Below are 17,794 nucleotides of genomic sequence, written 5' to 3'. Positions count from 1 at the left end.
GGTGCAAAGAAAGAAAGTGATTCTCAGGCCAATGTGATCAAGGCATACATACATACATATCTCCATGTCTTATGCCTTGATCACCAGTTAGCAGAGCTTAGAACTTAAGAAAATGCTAATATCTCATCTTGTAACAAATTAGCTGAAAGGATAAAAAAAATCCACTACAGAGATTTTATATGACCCTTTAATCCATGCATGCACTTTTCAGCTTTTGAAATTTGTTCCTGAGAAAAGTGACATTGATCTGCTAGAGGAACATAAACACGAGCTGGACCGGATGGCCAAGGCTGACCGCTTCCTGTTTGAGATGAGCAGGTAAGTTGGAAGACGCTGGAAATGAAAGATGCCCTTTGTCTTAGTAAAGGAATTTCTAAACCTCCGACCAAGAGCCTGGGCCACTCACCTGTTAGTTTAGAGTCTTTCAGATTGGGGCTGTGTGGAATGTGTTCTTTGCTTGTGGGGGAGTTCTTGTTCCGGCGAGCCAATGGGCCTCTGCACTCTGGCCTTATTGTGCTATAATGTCCCCTGGATCCAGCCAAAGTCATTCTTGCCAACACTTTGATGTCTTAGGACAGTCTCTCAGTATCTCAATACCTTGACATCTCAGGTTTGTTGTAAAATTAGACAGAGGGAGTTGACGGGTGATGTCAACCTTGAGTCCCCACAGTAAATAAGACACAGGCAAACATCACTAGTCAGTTATGACACTCTTCCTGTGGCGCCTTGGCAAGCTTTCTGAACCCTTTTTCAGAAACCCCCTGGGGCAGCCACTGCTCTGTAATTGGGTTTGGCATGTGAGCTTAGTCTCTGCTATTCCAGGTCTAGTGAACTGATTCCATGCTAGAGAAGGAAGAACCAGTAGCCCCTAGGGTACAGCCCTTTCCCTCACTGCCAGTAGCCTGCAGATACTGCCATGGGCAGTCTGTTTCTTGTTCCTGCTGTGGCCAGATTTACTTCTCTGTTATTCCCTCACAGCTAGCCATTTTGGAGACTACTGTCGAGCAAAGGAAAGCTTTGGGATTTCAAAGCTATGCCAGGTAGCCGTCAGTGTAAAAAAGCTATTTACCGCCAGAAGTAGCTGTCCCTTCTCAAGCATGTCCAGATCTTTACAAGTGTTTTCTCATGTAACCCTCTTAACAGCCCAGCCCATAGGGATATCCTGAAGAGAGGTTTGCTCTTCATCTACTGCAGGGAGAAGGAGACTCAAATGGCTCTTCCCCAAGGTCACCTAATAAGACACGTGCTAGGCTGCACACCTAGTTCTGTTTGGGATTACAGGATGGTTTTTAGAGAAGGGGCTGATCTCTGAATTTTATATACTGAACCTTCTATGATGAGCAGGTTAAACATGTGCTTCAGAAGCTTTATGAGAAGAGACACTGTGACCCACAACCAGCAACGAGAAGCCCGTAGCTTAGGTGCAGATCAGAGGCCAGCGGGTTCCCTGCTCCCTCTAGGTGTTATCTGGAAGGCTAAGCTAGCTTGCCTTCAGGAGACGAGCTTAGTGAGCTGATTGCAAAGTAAAAAGAAGGTTTGGGAATGGGTATGAGGAGTGTTTGCCAAAGTTGACAAAGGCCCAACTTTGTGAAAAGTTAAGAGACTTGAGAGAAGTACAGGAAAGTGGAGAGTCTACATTTATTCCTTTCATCTCTTGTGTTTTCACAAGACCAATGGGCACTGAGAGGGGAGTTTGAAGTGAAGGCCCCAGGCAATGGCCCAAATACCCCCTGCAGACTCTAGAGAAGTGGGCTCTCATTGAATGCTAATCCAGCCACCTTGCTCTTACAGAATTAATCATTACCAGCAAAGACTACAATCACTGTACTTCAAAAAGAAGTTTGCAGAGCGTGTGGCAGAAGTGAAGCCCAAAGTGGAAGGTAAAGCCAAGCTACATCGCAGGAAGTAATATTTGTCTCAAGTTCCTGGGGATATCTTTGAGCCAACTGCACAGAGTAAACAGAATTGCTTTGGTGATGTTTAGCTGGGAATCTTTTGAAATTCCAGTGGGTGGTCGGAAAAGGTCTGTGTCTTGCGCACCCTGGCCTGGCCTGGGCCCTGGAGCCCCTGCATACGTCCTGAGATTCTCCGAGGGAATGGGGTTTTGACCACATGAATGTGGCTAAGGAATGAATCTGCCATTTGTAGCATTGAACTTATAATTAGTGTTCTCATAGCCATGGCTTACTTTTATTTAGCCTGTTATGTTGACACGTTTGAGCGGCCAATGATACTAAAGAGCACAGTTACGAAATGTACAACAGAATCAGAGTCTGGGCTCCAGTCCCTGATATAATACCTGCCAGCCATACACAACAGATGACCAGTTCTCTGTTAGCAGAACTGATTCACGTGAGACAATGGAGGTTTCCAAAGGAATGCTGGAAACGGGCTTGCTGTGCTGTGTATACTGCTCCCCAGTGCTTAAGGGTGGTGAGTCAGTCCTGAGAAGGGCTAAGAAAAGGAGAGGAGCTTTGCCACCCTCTGTGGAATCTCTCACCAGGTTAGCTGTCAACGGTGCTTCTAGTTTGCGTGTTTCAAAAGCGCTCAGGGGTAGTCTAGTGACCCATTCTTACATCTTTAGTGTCTGTTGGGCTATGTGAATTGAGGAGAAGCAAAATGGAAAGCCTTGGCCATAACCATTGTGTTCTGTGTTCTGCTTTGAAGCGATTCGTTCTGGCTCAGAGGAGGTGTTCAGGAGCAGTGCCCTGAAGCAGCTCCTGGAGGTGGTTCTGGCTTTTGGAAATTATATGAATAAAGGGCAAAGAGGCAACGCATACGGATTCAAGATCTCCAGCCTCAACAAGATCGCTGACACAAAATCCAGTATTGACAAGTAAGTGTGGGACCCTTCAGCATCTGGGAGCTTTCGTAGAATGTGAATTGCCCACCTGGACACTGCAGTCTTGGGCTTTCTGTGTAATCCCATTCTCCTCACAAAGAGAGGCAAACCCTCAAGTTCCCTCCATCCATTTTCAGTTCAAAGGGACACTGTCTATTCCAGTGGTTCTCAAGCTTCCTAATGCTATGACCCCTTAATACAGTTTTCCTTGTTGTGGTGACCCCAACCATAAAATTATTTTGTTGCTACTTCGTAACCGTAATTTTGCTACTGTTATGAATCATAAGGTAAATACTGTTTATGCAACCCCCAAAGGGTTTTGACCCACAGGTTGAGAACATTGATCCATTCCGAGGGTTTTTGTTACTGCCTTTAAAATAGATAGATAGATAGATAGATAGATAGATAGATAGATAGATAGATAGATAGATAGGTAGCTTGGGGCTGGTGTGATGCCTCAGTGGGTAAGAGTACTTGCCTCAAGACTGAGGACCTGAGTTTAATCCCTGGAATCCACATAGTAGAAAGAGAAAATTGACCCCCACGAGTCATTCTCTGACCACAACAGACATCCATTTCACATGCATGCACACACATACACAGGAAAATAAGTAAATAAATAAATGTAAAAATTCTAGACTTTTAAGTGTACTGTAACATACTAAAGAGAAGTCACTGATGATAAGCAAAGAGGTTGATGTACCTCTATATAACGAAAACCAAGACACAGCCCTCCCAGCTCTGGATGTCTCATGACCTCTCCAGCCTCTACCCCTCCACGGAGAACTGTGTTCCAGAGAAAGGAGAAAACGGACAGCTGGGCTAGGAATGTGTCTCTTAGCCCCAGGCTGGCGCTCGGGCCTTATGAATGCACCTCCCTGCTACTCCTCACTGCACACCCCAAGGCTCACTAAAGTGTCCACTAGGAAGTGCATTGCGCTATCGCTGAGGCGAGCGGAGTCTGGTTAGAAGACTAAGATGCCAGCTCCCGGGTCCTGAGCAGTTAGGGTCACCACACACATTAACTCCAGTCTTCCCGAGAGCTTTGTCTCTCTGAGGTTCTCACTGGCTTCAAAGGAACTCTCCCAATCCTTCCTAAGGTAGAGCTTCTCAGAACCAAATCCTTTTAGCATGATGGACTGTTCGCCCCAATTACTCCCCACTAATGAGACTTCTTACCCTATGTTTTCTATAGGGTTAGTGAAGCATAGCGTACAGCAGCCCTCAGTCTGTGATAAAAGAAAGAAGCCATGTGTTAAGCAGTTGTTTTTGCATCAGGGAGCCAGAGTGACAGAGTGCTGTTGTGTTATAGAAAACCCCGCCGTCCTTCCTTTAGTGGGAGCCCCCATGTTTCTCGGAGCAGTTTCAGTTATCACAATAGCTTGGCAGTACCCAGGCCCAGTTACATACCATGTTGTCAGATAAGACAACCAGTGCAATGCCAAGTAGCTCACTGTGCTGCACCACCCCCAGACTAGGAGAGGGTTTAACCCCTGATCTGCAGGTCAGGCCACAGTGCGGCTCTTCGCATACAGGTGGGTCTTATTTGCAAGTTGCAGGCCCTTACTTGCATGTAGAGAGCAGCCATCTTTGAAAGGACCCTATCTCTTCAGCTTTTCACGCCCACGTGTGCGCGCGCACAAACACGTCAGACCGATACCTACCCCTCCCCACACCTTCTGATATCTTGGTGCTTACTTGCTGTCCACTTACTAAAGTGACCACAGAATCTGTATGTGCAAGCTCTCTCCAAAGAATAAAAGCTATTTCCGGTCCCTTTCCTCCTCCATCTGCTTCTGAAGGTGGTCTCCAAATGTAGCACCAGCATGTATAGCGCCCTGGTGCTTGGTGGGGCGTTTGGCCAATGAGCAGTGACTCACTCACTCGACTCAGACTGGACAGCTGAGTGCAGTCAGGCTGTGTAAGCGACAGTGCGCTCAGCACAGAGGGGCAATTCAGTAGCCACCAGGACGAGAGGACTAAGCAGATGTGTGGCTGCTCAGCCGTTCGTTCTTCAAGAAGCTGTTTGGGACAAATGAGGTGTTATTTGGCTAGCAAATAAATGCCTGGCCTGGGTTTAATTTATAAAAGACACATACAGTCCAATTAAGTTAATGGGAATTTTTCTAGATAAAAAAGCATCTCTCTAAAATAATGAAGAAAACAGCATTCTTGTGATAGTCGCTGGCATTCTGTTCCCACTCTCAGCCCCTCAGATGAGAGGTGCCAGGCAGATAGGCAGTTTCTGTGAACAGCAACACTTGAATAATAAAACTTAGCGAGTTCGCAGGAGCCTAAGCAGCTGCAAGGATCAGCCTCAGTTTTGCTTTGGTGGAAATTATTTATTTTCTAATTACTGACAGGAACAGATCTGTTTGAGCCCTTGACTTGGGAATAGAGTTGTATTGTCTGCGTAAAGCCACAGAGTACTGGAAATGCTTTACACTGTTATGGGAAAAAGTTGTTAGGCAACTCTGGTTCCCTTTGGTGTAGGTGGGCTGAGGGACTATGGCTTAGCCTTGTGAATTAGCAAACTATCTAAATTATGGAAATGTTACTAGAAAGTGTTTTCATATACTCCCATGACAACTTCAATAGATTAGAAGTTCTTTATCTAAGCTAGACGAATCAGGGAATTTTAACAGATAACCACGCCTGGCCCCACCTCATTCCAGTTAAATAGATATCTGGTGTTGGCCCAGGCATCTGGGGTCCAGGTGACTCTAATGTACAGTAGAGCTGGTGACAGCAGGGCCAGACTTAAACAGCTTTTCCCGATAGCGTTATCAGACACTCCCTTCCCAGTCCAGGTCAGGCAAGGTTCAACCCTGTCATCACCAGTCAGGAAAATGGCACCAACAGCTGTTACGCTAAGGGGCATGCAGTTCAGAGCCGAAGAACTGCTAAAATTAGAAGTGATTTCACAGCTGCGTGGACATCCTGCATAGTGCCACAGTCACAGTGCACTTCCCGCATCAGCTCCGAAACAGGGACTTTCTGTCCTGCCGCCCTTTGCATGAAACCTTAGGGGAACGTCACCAATAGCTACAGCAGCGAGTTGTTCTAGATGTGCAAAGGACTTTTAGGTTTCCTTAACAGGTTAAACAACTGTTCTTATGCCACTCCACCAGTTCCTAATGTATATTGGTTCCTGTTCTTTGAGTACATAAATTGTGTGCAGATTAATCATGTTGAGTGTCCTCCTTTTCTTTAATTTTAGGAACATTACCCTTTTGCATTATCTAATAACTATTGTGGAGAATAAGTACCCCAAGGTCCTCAATTTAAGTGAAGAATTGCGGGATATTCCTCAAGCAGCAAAAGTCAAGTAAGTACAATGACGCCGACCTTTTACCAGCTTGGCTGCAGCAGCTTTGGACACTTCGCTGGAGCCGCATTGAAGTACAAATGTGTGAAGTGGCCTCTCTCCTTCCTTTTCTCTGAACACCGAAAGTTTGAATCACATCCAAACTATTCAAATGTGTTAAAGAATGTATATTTGTTCTAGGTCCTTTGGAGTGTTCACCACCCCATTGTATAAAAACATTGTATAAGCAGTGAGGGCTGTTGGCACAGGCGTGGAACCCCAGCTTCTCTGACTCACAGAACAGAGGCAGCAGGGCTGTAAGATCAGTGCCTGCGTGCGCTACAAAGTGAGGTCAAGGCTAGACACTATGGAACTGTCCCAGCCAGTCAAGTGAAGGCTGAGGGTGTTGCCAGCGGTAGACACTTGCCTGCATGTGACACCACAGCTTCAGTCTCACTGATGCCTTTGAACAGCAGTTCTATTAAACACAGGTAACCCTCAGTTAAAGGAGGACACGTGGTGAATGAAGCAAATAAAAGGCTTCCATGTGAGGGAGCTGAGAGTCATTTTCACAGATACACACACTCCTTGGAACTGAGCAACCATTTAATGGGAAGCAGTCTTTATGCAAATGAAGAAACTAAAAATAAAATGGGAAGTTGCCAAACTTTCCCCACAAGTCTTGTGTTATATTTCAGGGATGGAAGCAGGCAGCTCTCCATGCTCCTTCCTTTCTCCTTCCGCTCCCTCTTCTTGATAAGCATGTATTTAAGCTGTGCCTCTTGCAGTGAATTTTCAACCTAGAATGAGTAGGCCAGTTGTCTCCTGCTGTAGACCTTGGTGTAAGAAATAGAGTAGGTAACCAAGAAATTAAGCTATTGGAGAAAATGAACTATTGGTGAGCTCTTTGCTATGCAGGAACTGTGAGAATTGAGTTTTAATTTTTAATGTTTGAAATAGAAAGCATAGGAGAAACCGGGAATCTTTCTCCAAAGAAAGATTCAAAGAAGGCAATGAAATGAAAAGTAACCGGGCCAGCTCTCAGAAAAATGCCTGCCAATTGAGACTCAATGCTGTTGGCACTGCTGCAGCCATGGCGAGGAGCAGGGCCCTGACTGAGTGGCATTCTGGGTCAGCCAGCTACCGAGAGAGCCCAGTATGGCACACGCTCATCTCTACATACAGCAGTTTGCTGAAGCTAAGGTGTTCTGTGATTCAAACATAAAATATTTTTGTGCACATGGGAAAACACTTTTCCTCTGCTATTTCTAACCTATAAAATATCCTGGCTAAGGGGAGAAAAAACGTACAGAAAAATTCTATACATAAGTTGCATGTTTTTAAATGCTGTAGCCTTCTGTGAGATCTGAGAGTGAAAGAGGAATTTTTTTCATCTTGTCACGTTTACTTCATGTGTATGTGCGTGTGTACACATGCTTGTGTCATGGCAAGCCTTTGGAAGTCCTAACAACTGTGGAGCCTGTTTTCTCCTTCTACCGTGGGTCCGTAGGCGCAAACTGGGGTTGGCAGGCTTGGCGGCTGGGCACATTTACCCGCTGAGCCATCTCACTGGCCGTGGACGTGCGCCCGCCCCCAAGCATGAGCCGCCTCGAGCCGTGGTGCATTGCTGCTGTAAGCTGTATGCTGGCTGCTAAGGTGTTGCTCTCTCCAACAGTATGACGGAGCTGGACAAAGAGATGAGCACCTTGAGAAGCGGCCTGAAAGCTGTGGAGACGGTGAGTGCTGCCTTCCCACCGTAACTACCAGTCTCTTCACATTTTGCTGCTGTGCTGACCTCAGGCACACGAGTACCCTGGGCATGTGCTCTGCCCGAGATAAACATGATTCCATACGAAAGAATGACCACCAAGAAACAGGCACAAGCTGTGCCCAGGTGGCAACTCATTTTCATGCAGCCAAATGTCCTGAGTGGCTCACTGCAGCAGGAGCTGCACGTGGGCGTGGAGGGCCACCAGTTCACCCAGGAGGTGGACCTTCTTAGAATGGGTGGGCCAGGTGAGGCGGTCTTCATTGCCCTCTCGATTTCCCCATTCTATTACTGTTTGATGCTGACTTTCCACAGGCTTGGGCAACTTCTCCGCTACTTGTGCACTGGCTTTTTGGGGACTCTTTACCAAACACTCACTTAGGCTTACTTGGCATGAGGCACAAGGTCCTGGTGACCCAGAGCCCCTGCATTCCAGTGCTGCAATGATGAGAGCAGCCAGTTCCCTCAGCAGGACCCTGTTCTAGATAAGCAGAGTGATCAAAGGGCAGGGTGCGATTGACTGACAGGTACTGGAGGAGACGAACTCCAGTTAGGGCTTAGAAGCAGGGTGGTGTGAAAAGGTACACAGGAGGGAGGCTGCCCAGGTACAGAAGATGAAAGGAACCATAGGAATGTGTCAGAAGATAGGGAAGAGTCCTTAGAATGTGGCACACCATAACACCTAATGCCCCCATAGGAGTGTCTACTTGAATAGGACAGGGAACAAGTCCAGGGCTGAGAGCCACCACTCGCAGCCCTGCCCACCGGGCTGTGTCAGCACTGGGTGAGGCGACTGATTCAGAGGCAGTCTGAAGTCTGCCCCTTCCCTAAACACCTTGCAGGTCATCTGCCAGTAAATGCCAAGTTCCCTCCTTTCTCCTATTTTAATCACAAAACTATATCCTATACACTGATGAATTTATTTAAAACAGATTACTAATAAAAATTTAATTTTTTTCCACTAAGATTTAGGAGTATGTTTTTGAGAGGTTAGGGACTAAAGGGAGATAAAAGAATTGTATTATGAAAACCTGGACATTTCCCCATGGATTGTAGAAGAAGGCCCATTCTGCCAAGGGCCTTTTAGGCCAGGACTACTTGATAAACTTCAGTGGTTACCTTTACCTCCTCATGCAGACTTTGAGACTTAAGTGGCAGCTGTGCCATCCCTAAGCCAGGTAGTGGATACGCTCGCCCTGTGTCTGAGTGAGCACAGAGCAAGACCAGGTCAAGGTGGTGTTCCAGGGACATGCTGTGGCTTTGCTCGCTCCAGCAGAGTTGTACTGCATCTCCACTCTACTGCATCGTGTTCTTAATAGGAAAGGGGCTGTAGGACCAGCTTACACTGGTCAGAACCACCTGCCCAGGGGTCACACAGCCCCAGAAAGAACTGTGCCCTCTCATATCAATCATTAGTCAAAAAAATACCCTAAAGACGTGTCTACAGGCCAATCTAGTGGGGGCATTTTCTCAATTGTGATTCTCTCTTCCCAAATGACCCTAGCTCATAGCCAGTTAACAAAAATACCAGCTAGAAAAGAAGCCTTTCTCTGCCCCTGGTAACTGAACTATCAAGCTATAACTGGACATATTGGGAGCAACAGGGCTTGATTCACCCAAATATTCATGTGTCCTTGGCGCTTTGTCTAAGTCAGTGATGCTATGTGAAGTATCAGAAATAAATCTGATATAGAGATTGGATAATGACCCTTTAAGACGATTCTCATCCCTACACTAGCACACACATGCATGCACATATACACTTTTAAACTCACACTTCTGCTAGACCAAGATACCAAAACCGTGGCGATCCAGTCAGAGCTGGCTCCATCATGTGAGGTTTGGCTTTTGTCATGTTCAGAGCTGTCTGCCATTGGCCCTTGAGTACTGTACTGCTGCTGAAGAGTCACTGCCAAAGCAGGCACAGGGAAAGCCTGTGGCCCTCAGTTGGTCAGGTGGTGCTTGGCATAGTTATTGCCCAGCCTGGGGCAGGCAGACTGAGCTCAAGTTCTTCCCCTGTCATTGATCAACTCCTTGACTTTGGGTGAAAACTAAATTCCTCTAAGCTCTATGAGTCTCTGCAGTGGCGATAATGATTTGGGGAACTGTCACTGTTAAGAACGTGTGCTTCAACATGGGGACTTCATTACTGAAGTTAACTTCAGTCATCTGTGCGGCCCTCCCCACGACAGTGGAGAAAATGGAAAATTAACCAAAGATTCACTACCTACCTATTCACCACAATCTATTGGTGTGGACAGGAAGAAAGGAGGGGTGTGGCTTTGGTGCCACGTGCTGCGACTGCAGTTCTACTGACCTAGATACCATGGTTTAGGGAGCAAATAAAATTGCTGGGGGGGGGGGGGAAGAAAAATCAAGACTCGGAAATTCTGCACCAGAACATCAAGCAGCAGGTTGAGCCTGTCCCTCATGAATGTTTTGAATCCCTTGTGCTCCTTCGGCTTGTTTGGGTCCTACCGGTTCTAACCAAGGATTAACTTTTTTCCAAACCCAGAGTGAGAAGTGTCACCCTGGTAAAATATTCAGAAAATATTCAGCTGTCTTCAGATATGTCTGCACACATGGGCGTGGCCTTGGTGTGGAGAGAGGAAGGGTGGGGAAGTGGAGTAGCGTGAAATCTCTCAGATGGCATTTGTTGTCTTAAGTTATTCAACTTGAGTCCCGTGGAGTAAGAGACAAGGTGTGCACATGTGAAACCTACGCCATCAGCATCCGCTTCCTGCGTTTCAGGAGCTGGAGTATCAGAAGTCTCAGCCCCCACAGCCTGGAGACAAGTTCGTGTCTGTGGTCAGCCAGTTCATCACTGTGGCTAGCTTCAGCTTCTCGGATGTTGAAGACCTGCTAGCAGAAGCTAAGGAGCTGGTAAGTTTCCCTGTGCATGCACTTGTGCAGTTCTCCTGGCCTGAGCTTTCTTGTGGTGCTTAAAGATACCAGCCAGTTTGGGAAGAAACAGGCAGAATGTTTGAGCATCACGGAAAGGAAATGCAACCGCAGGTAATTGTTTTCTAGAACCCGCTGCTTCCTACAACAGTTGTATTTTTATCTTCAAGGTAGCCATTAATATCTAACTGGCCTATTGGTTAGCAAGACCTTGAAGGTTTGGAGTGGGGGCACCTTTGCCCTGGTTGCCACTGCCCTGATAGGCTCATCTCTGGAAGCAGAGTAAGTGGTGAGGGCCAGGAGCAGGTATGACCAGGACCACATATCTCTGTGTAGGATGTATTTTTTAAGACAGAGCCACAAGGGGACAGGATGCCGTTTCTGTAAAGATGCAGAGCATGTCAACAGAGATGTGTTCTACTTCACAGCATCATTACAAAGGAACATTATTTGAGTAAGACATCTTTGTCATCCTTTCTATTTAAGATTTGTTTTCTTGTAGGAGGGAGGCTAGTAACCAGCCCCTCCACACATGCTCCCTTGGTCTATCTTCCCTTGAGTACCCTCTGACTATTACAGATGACAGTAGGTCTGTTTTCCACCACAGAGTTCTGCATAGCCCAGCTCTAAGTTGGCTATTTGCTGCTGTGCTAAAATGACTAAAAGTAATTTTGGGAGGAAAAGGTTTATTTGGCTTACCTGTTCCAACCATGTCCCTCAAGAAGGGAAGTCAGGGTAGGAGCTCACGTCAGGAACTCAAGCAAAAGCCATGGAGGAATGCTGCTCACTGGCTTGCTCCCCACAGCTTGCTCATGTCCCTTCCTCTTTCCACCCAGGACCACCTGCCCCAGGGTGACACCGCCCACGGTGGGCTGAATCCTCCCCCATCAGTCAGTAATCAAGAAAATGACCCACAGACTCGCCCACAGGCCTGTCTATTATGGGCAGTTCCTCAGTTGAGATTCCCCTCTTCCCAGATACCTCCAGCTTTCTATCAAGTTGACAAAAACTGACCAGCACAGTTTCTTTCTGCTGCCACCATGCTGCTTTTACTTAAGTATCTCTGTCCAACTTGGGTAGGCGGCATCCTTTTCCAGTGCTTAGGTTGAGTTATCTGGTGTGGGTGACTGATCTCAAGTTCTGAGGTTGTGTTCACAAATAGCAGCTGATTTCAGTACTGCCTTTCAGCCTTACCAGATAGATATGGAGACAGTATGTGCCGCATGGCTGGCATTAGGGATCCAACTCTGATACACCACAGTGGGAACTGGACAAATGTTATCCATGAGTAGGGTGCAAACTGCCACCCTAACACATTCTTGTGTTTGTAAAAGAAGAGACTCCTTCTTTGGAGCCTTAACATACCCTACCTCATCAAGGAGCTAAAACACAGAATCAATGGGTCGGTTTTTTTGTTGTTGTTTTTTGTTTTGTTTTGTTTGAAACAAATATACAGAAAACCCGTGTTTTTGTGTGTGGGAACATTAATCTGGCTTGAGGTTCCCTTGGATTTCTAAGACTAAAATATACATGACTTCATCGTCACTAGAATTCCTAGATAAAAAGATCATCCATGATGGTTTAAAGTGCATGAACTTGAATATTTTAGAAGCTCAGCTGTAGACTGTTTATTGCTGTTTTGTTCATACCAGAACTTTTAGAAATCAGCTTTAAAACCATGAATCAAGCTAGATTACTCTAATGTGGTGTGTGAAGAATGTTATGTTTTTCCCTAAAGAGTTCTGGTTGTGGTTTTTTTTTTTTTTTTTTTTTTTTTTTTGTAATAGACTATTTCCAAATAAGTAAAACATTGAGGACAGCACTACACTAAGAGAAAATAGTCAAAAATATATCTTAAAATATGAGGGCCAGTGAGATGTCTCAGTGGGTAAAACCACTTTCCATGCAAACCTGATGACCTGGATTTTGTTTGGCCTAGTACCCACCTGGAGGAGAGAGGGGACTCTAAAAGTTGTCCTTTGACCTCCACATGGGCACCATGGCAGGCATGAACCTGCACACTTACATGCATGCACACACAATAACTAAAGCTTAAAGCATAAAGTCATTATAAAATATGTAAAGTATACATATCTTAGTCAAACTTTTATATATATATATATATATATATATATATATGCAGTAAACATTCTTTAGCATGCATGATATCACTGTAATAATGTGGCTTTAACAATATAGGTAATGCAAGTGCTGCAAGAAAAATCAAGTTAATTAGAAACCATGGACTTGAAGATAAAACAAACTTGCTGTGGTCTGAATAGGAAGAAGATAAAAGCTTGGATCAGAAAGTAGTCGACGAGCACAGGAAAGAGCATTCTGTTGACTCTGAGCCTGGTCTCTGAGCTGGGCCATGGAGGGCCAGCAGCAGGGCGTCCTTACCACAGGATCACGGGGCTGACAGTGATGGCACTGCCCTTGGGTAATCCAGGTAGTGCTGAAACTCCTTAGGAAAGCAAACTGTAAGTTACAAAGGATAGGCCTCGGAGAGCTACAAACAGTTAAGAGGTTTAAAAAGAAACTGCATATCCTGTTTTGTTACTGTATATTTGATAAAAATTTTTAAATTATCCCTAGATTTGTATTTGTCAGCTTCAGAAAGAGAGACATTAAAAGGATTTCTGAGACATTGTAGGATTGGCCTAAAGTAATCTCAGCACAAACCTCGGGTGGTATTCATGAGTCCACAGTCAATTACTGTTTCCTAATTGGAGCTGGGGGAGTCTAAAGACAATATTAGCATTCTCTATGGGAAGGAGAAAGCAGCTGAGAAGTCTCGGGTCCCATTTGTTTTTCATATTTCCCATATGGCCCCGATAAGTGGTATTGAACTACCTCAGAGGAAAGCTCAGTGTCCACAGTTTCTGACCCCCGCTGTTCCTGCTGTTAGTCTTTGCCATCTCGTATTTACCATTGTTTAGTTAATCCACCGCCAAATGAGAAAATCATAGAGGGTAAGCTGAAATGGTCAGAGTACATGGCTTCAGAAGCCAGGAGTCAGTTTCTTGCTTTGGAAAGGAAGAGTAGGTGTTCAGCAGCTGAAGATAGACTGGCTGAAATCCATCTGTCATACCTGAGTGCCCAGCCTTCTCGGGAGAATTCAGACCGTGGACTCTCTTGAAACACTGATTTGTTTATTTATTTGTTTGTTTGTTTGTTTGTTTATCATCTTTTTCTGCAGTTCACTAAAGCAGTGAAGCACTTTGGGGAAGAGGCTGGCAAAATCCAGCCAGACGAGTTCTTTGGGATTTTTGATCAGTTTCTTCAGGCCGTGGCAGAAGCAAAACAGGAAAATGAAAACATGAGGAAAAGGAAGGAGGAGGAAGAGCGGCGAGCCAGGATGGAGGCTCAGGTGAGAGGAGGCTCAGTCAGCAGGTCCTGCCGGAAGGCCTCTGACCACAGCCCTTGGTTTCCGGTGGCTCTTGGTTTCCGGGGGGCTTGGGTTTTCTCCCTTTTGTGGTTCGAGGACCAAAGCCAGGGCCACGTGACAGAGAGGTGCTCAGGCACACAGCGGTGACCCAGACCCGCAGCACTGCACTGCCCGGGAGGGAGTAACTGAGCTTTCTTGAGTGCTTCAGCTATCTTAGGTCAATACCACATTTCTCTTGAGCAATTCAAACTTTGGAGTTCCTCTCCAAAGACTGAGAAAGTCTGTCCACAGCCTGCAAGTGGATCTCCTTGGAAATTACCTTCAGGAAATGATCCTAAGTTTACAAAAAGGACCTTAGCATCCTTTAGTCTAGCCCTAATTACCTATTTCCTGCCTCAAATGCTTTTTTTTTAAAATGCGATGAAATTTCTTAGAAGTTGGTAAGCTTGTTTTTTCTTCCACGGTCCGTTGCGTTTGCATGGAAGCCTCATGTTACCCGTGCAGGTTAGCGGCTGCAGCTGAGCATGGCTCTTGTTAGAGACTCACTCCCCTCCCGTGTCACAGAATTCTTCCCTGCTGAAAACAAAATGCGCTCTAACCCTAAGAGGCTTCTCTCTGATGCACAGCTCAAGGAGCAGCGGGAGAGGGAGCGCAAGATGAGAAAGGCCAAGGAGAACAGTGAGGAGAGCGGAGAGTTTGACGACCTGGTCTCCGCGCTGCGCTCGGGAGAGGTGTTCGACAAGGACCTTTCCAAGCTCAAAAGGAACCGCAAACGTATTTCCAACCAGGTGACAGACAGCAGCCGGGAGCGGCCAATCACAAAACTGAATTTTTAATTTTCTTGCATCCTCTTCTAGAAAGCGCAGTAGCAGGCAGCCCTTTGGAGTGACTAGAACTTTTCAGCACACTGCCCTGCGATCCAAACAATGGCAATTTCTTCTCTCATCTGGGAGTGAAGGTGTGAATGTGTGTGTGTCAATGTATGTGTATATATGTGAAAATGTATATAGAAGTCTAAGTGTTGTCCGGGGACCTATGTGTATGCTGTAAAAGTTTATGTTAATGTGCGTGCTCAGAAACTCTTTGTGTATGCATTCATACTGAATGGGGCTCATTTCCTTTCCCTGAACACCACGACTGCTCAGAAGCACAACGCTGTCTCTCCTAAAAGGATAACAGACATTCCTTAACATTAAAAAAAAAAAAAAAAAAAAAAGGAAGAAAAGAAGAAAAGAGGAAGTGAAAAAAATAAAAAGGCTTGTCTTGTGAAGTATTTTATGGTTCCCAGGGTTGATGTAGTGAGACAATTTTTACTGGTAGAAGTGAAGTTGGAAAACACAGATTTGGAGGAGTTCCACGGTTGTGGGCACGATGCTGCTGCCTGCATCAGTGACCATCTCGGAAGAACAGCTTCGAGGTCCCAACGCTGCTGTGGAGTAGTCTACGGACGCCTATTGAGAACATCTTGCACACATTCATATCATGTAGAATGTCAATCATAATTCTTTTAGATATTTAAAACTTGAACACCAGTTTTTTTCCCCTAATTTCATCAAATTTTTCTGCCAACTGCTCTTGATGATTTGCTTAATTTTCTTTCTTTCTTTTTCTTTCTTTCTTTCTTTCTTTTTATTTTTTATTATTTTTTTGAAAATATGCTTTCTAAATAATGCCACCTGCATTCTGGATAAAGGCCAGAATTGCCAGAACCTTCTCATTGACCTAACAATACAGATATGTGAACCTGGAAAATGAAATTTCCCACTCAAGACTTAGAAGAAGAAGTCCCTGAAGATTCTTTGTTAAAAGGCCTGTGGGGTGCTTTTGGGGGTGTCTCCTGTTTTCTATGTAGGCCGTACTCCATGTCCTAGGATAAAGGACACTCACAAAATGTCAACAGTATCTTCAGGAACTCTCAGATCTATTTATCTCAAAAAATATTCACAGTGACTGCTGTTACATGTTGTCATTTTAAATCGTGTGTCAGTGACACTACCTGTATAATTTCAGTCCAAAAAAATTAAAGCTCTCAGGGAGAAATGATGAAAACAGTGAGCATTAGAAAATAAAATATAGACGCTTACCACTGATCTGCCAACTCTTAGTATCCTTAAATTATATGATATGTGAAGAGGACTGTTACTATTGTTTTCTTTTGCTTTATTTATTTGTACTAGGGTGTGGAGAGGGACTAGCATTTTCTCTGTTTTTTCCATCTATCCTTTTGTGGTTGGGTTTCCTGTGGAGAGAGTAGTTTTTCCTATTGCACTAGAATATTATTTACTCACTAAATTGAGTTTTTCAGTCAAGTATCAAATATTTATTAACTACTTACTATGTACCACCAGGCATAGTAGAGCTGTAGTGGTAAGCAAGACAGAGTCCTTGCCCGCCAAGGAGTTCACATTCTAATGGGGTTTCCAGGGATGATAGAATACCAATGTGCATAATATACACATTATTTAAAAAATAATCCATATGAACTATGATGCTTAGTGCAGACGGCAAGGGATCTGTGCTGTGTAAAAGCTGTGAAACTGTGCTCTAAGAATTGTCAAGAGCTGTGATTTTTTTACCTTTTGTTTTCTTCATTGCAAACTTAGCAACTTTCTACCCAATATACGGAAGCAAGTGGCTCTTCAGTACAGCAGTCGCAGGTACAAAGCAGAGCTGGCTCTCCCAGCCCTGAGCGTCACCACCCTCTGCAAGCATCATGGCTTGCTGATGGAGACCTGGCTCGGGCGAGCTTGGAGGGAGGAGAAGGGGGATGGAATGATGGCTTTCGCTGTTCCTGATCTAAAGTGCCTCTATGTATATTCTTTTCTATTTATAGCAGGAAAAGTGTAGTCCGGCTCAGTTTTGGAACTGTGGAAAGAGATTCACAACACAGAGCAAGTTTACGTAGCATCCCCTTGCCCTTTGTAGACTCATCCTCACTTTGATGGAGCCATCCGGTAGGCCTCCTTTGCCATTCCCAGTTTTTTGTTTATTTTCGTAAAAACTGTGTGCAGGTAATTCCATGTGCCATTGTTACAAACAAACAAACAAAATCTACTTTATAGACTGGTGCTGGTGTAAGTAGCCACTTTTCTCTCTTGAGTATGTATTTTAAAGATTTTTTTTTAAATAATGCCAAAAAGAAAAAGCGTTATAATTTTTAAACTTAATTAAATGTCTCGTGTCTTAGCTTAGTAGTTGGAACCACGTAGTCTATAGTGCAAGACTGTTGTTACAGAACCAAGAAGAAGGATGTCATGTGTGTTATGAGACTGTACATTTTTTAAATAGCAATATGCAATAAAGGTGACTTCATTGGGTGTACATATGTGCTTTCTATGAATTATTAAAATACCATTGTTAAGCTTCTTAGTGCATTCCACCGCTGAATTTCACTGTATCAAATCAGCGAATCGGAACTATATTGTGAGTTTCTAACAGTGCTCACGCTGGAGCTAAAGGGCTGTAGTTTCCTGTTGTGGCAGCGTTTCATATGTCCAGGTGACATCGCTCCCTCTTCTGTGCTTGGTTTCTATGGCACATCTATGCTTCCACATTAGGTGTGATGGAGGCCGTGTCTCCAATCTCAGC

The 17,794-nt window shown here is 44.9% G+C and overlaps 1 protein-coding gene across 1 annotated transcript in view; it reads left to right on the top strand.

Annotated features, from left to right (window-relative positions):
- Daam1 (dishevelled associated activator of morphogenesis 1) overlaps window positions 1–17,527 on the top strand; it is a 160,597-nt gene extending 143,070 nt beyond the window's left edge. Inside the window, 8 exon segments of the mRNA XM_055595383.1 lie at window positions 212–318; window positions 1,792–1,880; window positions 2,668–2,836; window positions 6,063–6,170; window positions 7,825–7,885; window positions 10,669–10,800; window positions 14,018–14,188; window positions 14,833–17,527. Coding sequence (XP_055451358.1) covers window positions 212–318; window positions 1,792–1,880; window positions 2,668–2,836; window positions 6,063–6,170; window positions 7,825–7,885; window positions 10,669–10,800; window positions 14,018–14,188; window positions 14,833–15,042 — 1,047 coding nt within the window. The 3' untranslated portion in view covers window positions 15,043–17,527.
- Window positions 17,528–17,794: the final 267 nt, after the last annotated feature.

The sequence above is a fragment of the Psammomys obesus genome, unplaced genomic scaffold (assembly GCF_907164565.1).
Source record: "Psammomys obesus unplaced genomic scaffold, mPsaObe1.curated_primary_1811, whole genome shotgun sequence".
Lineage (NCBI taxonomy): Eukaryota > Metazoa > Chordata > Mammalia > Rodentia > Muridae > Psammomys > Psammomys obesus.
This window is presented reverse-complemented; position numbering and strand designations above follow the sequence as displayed.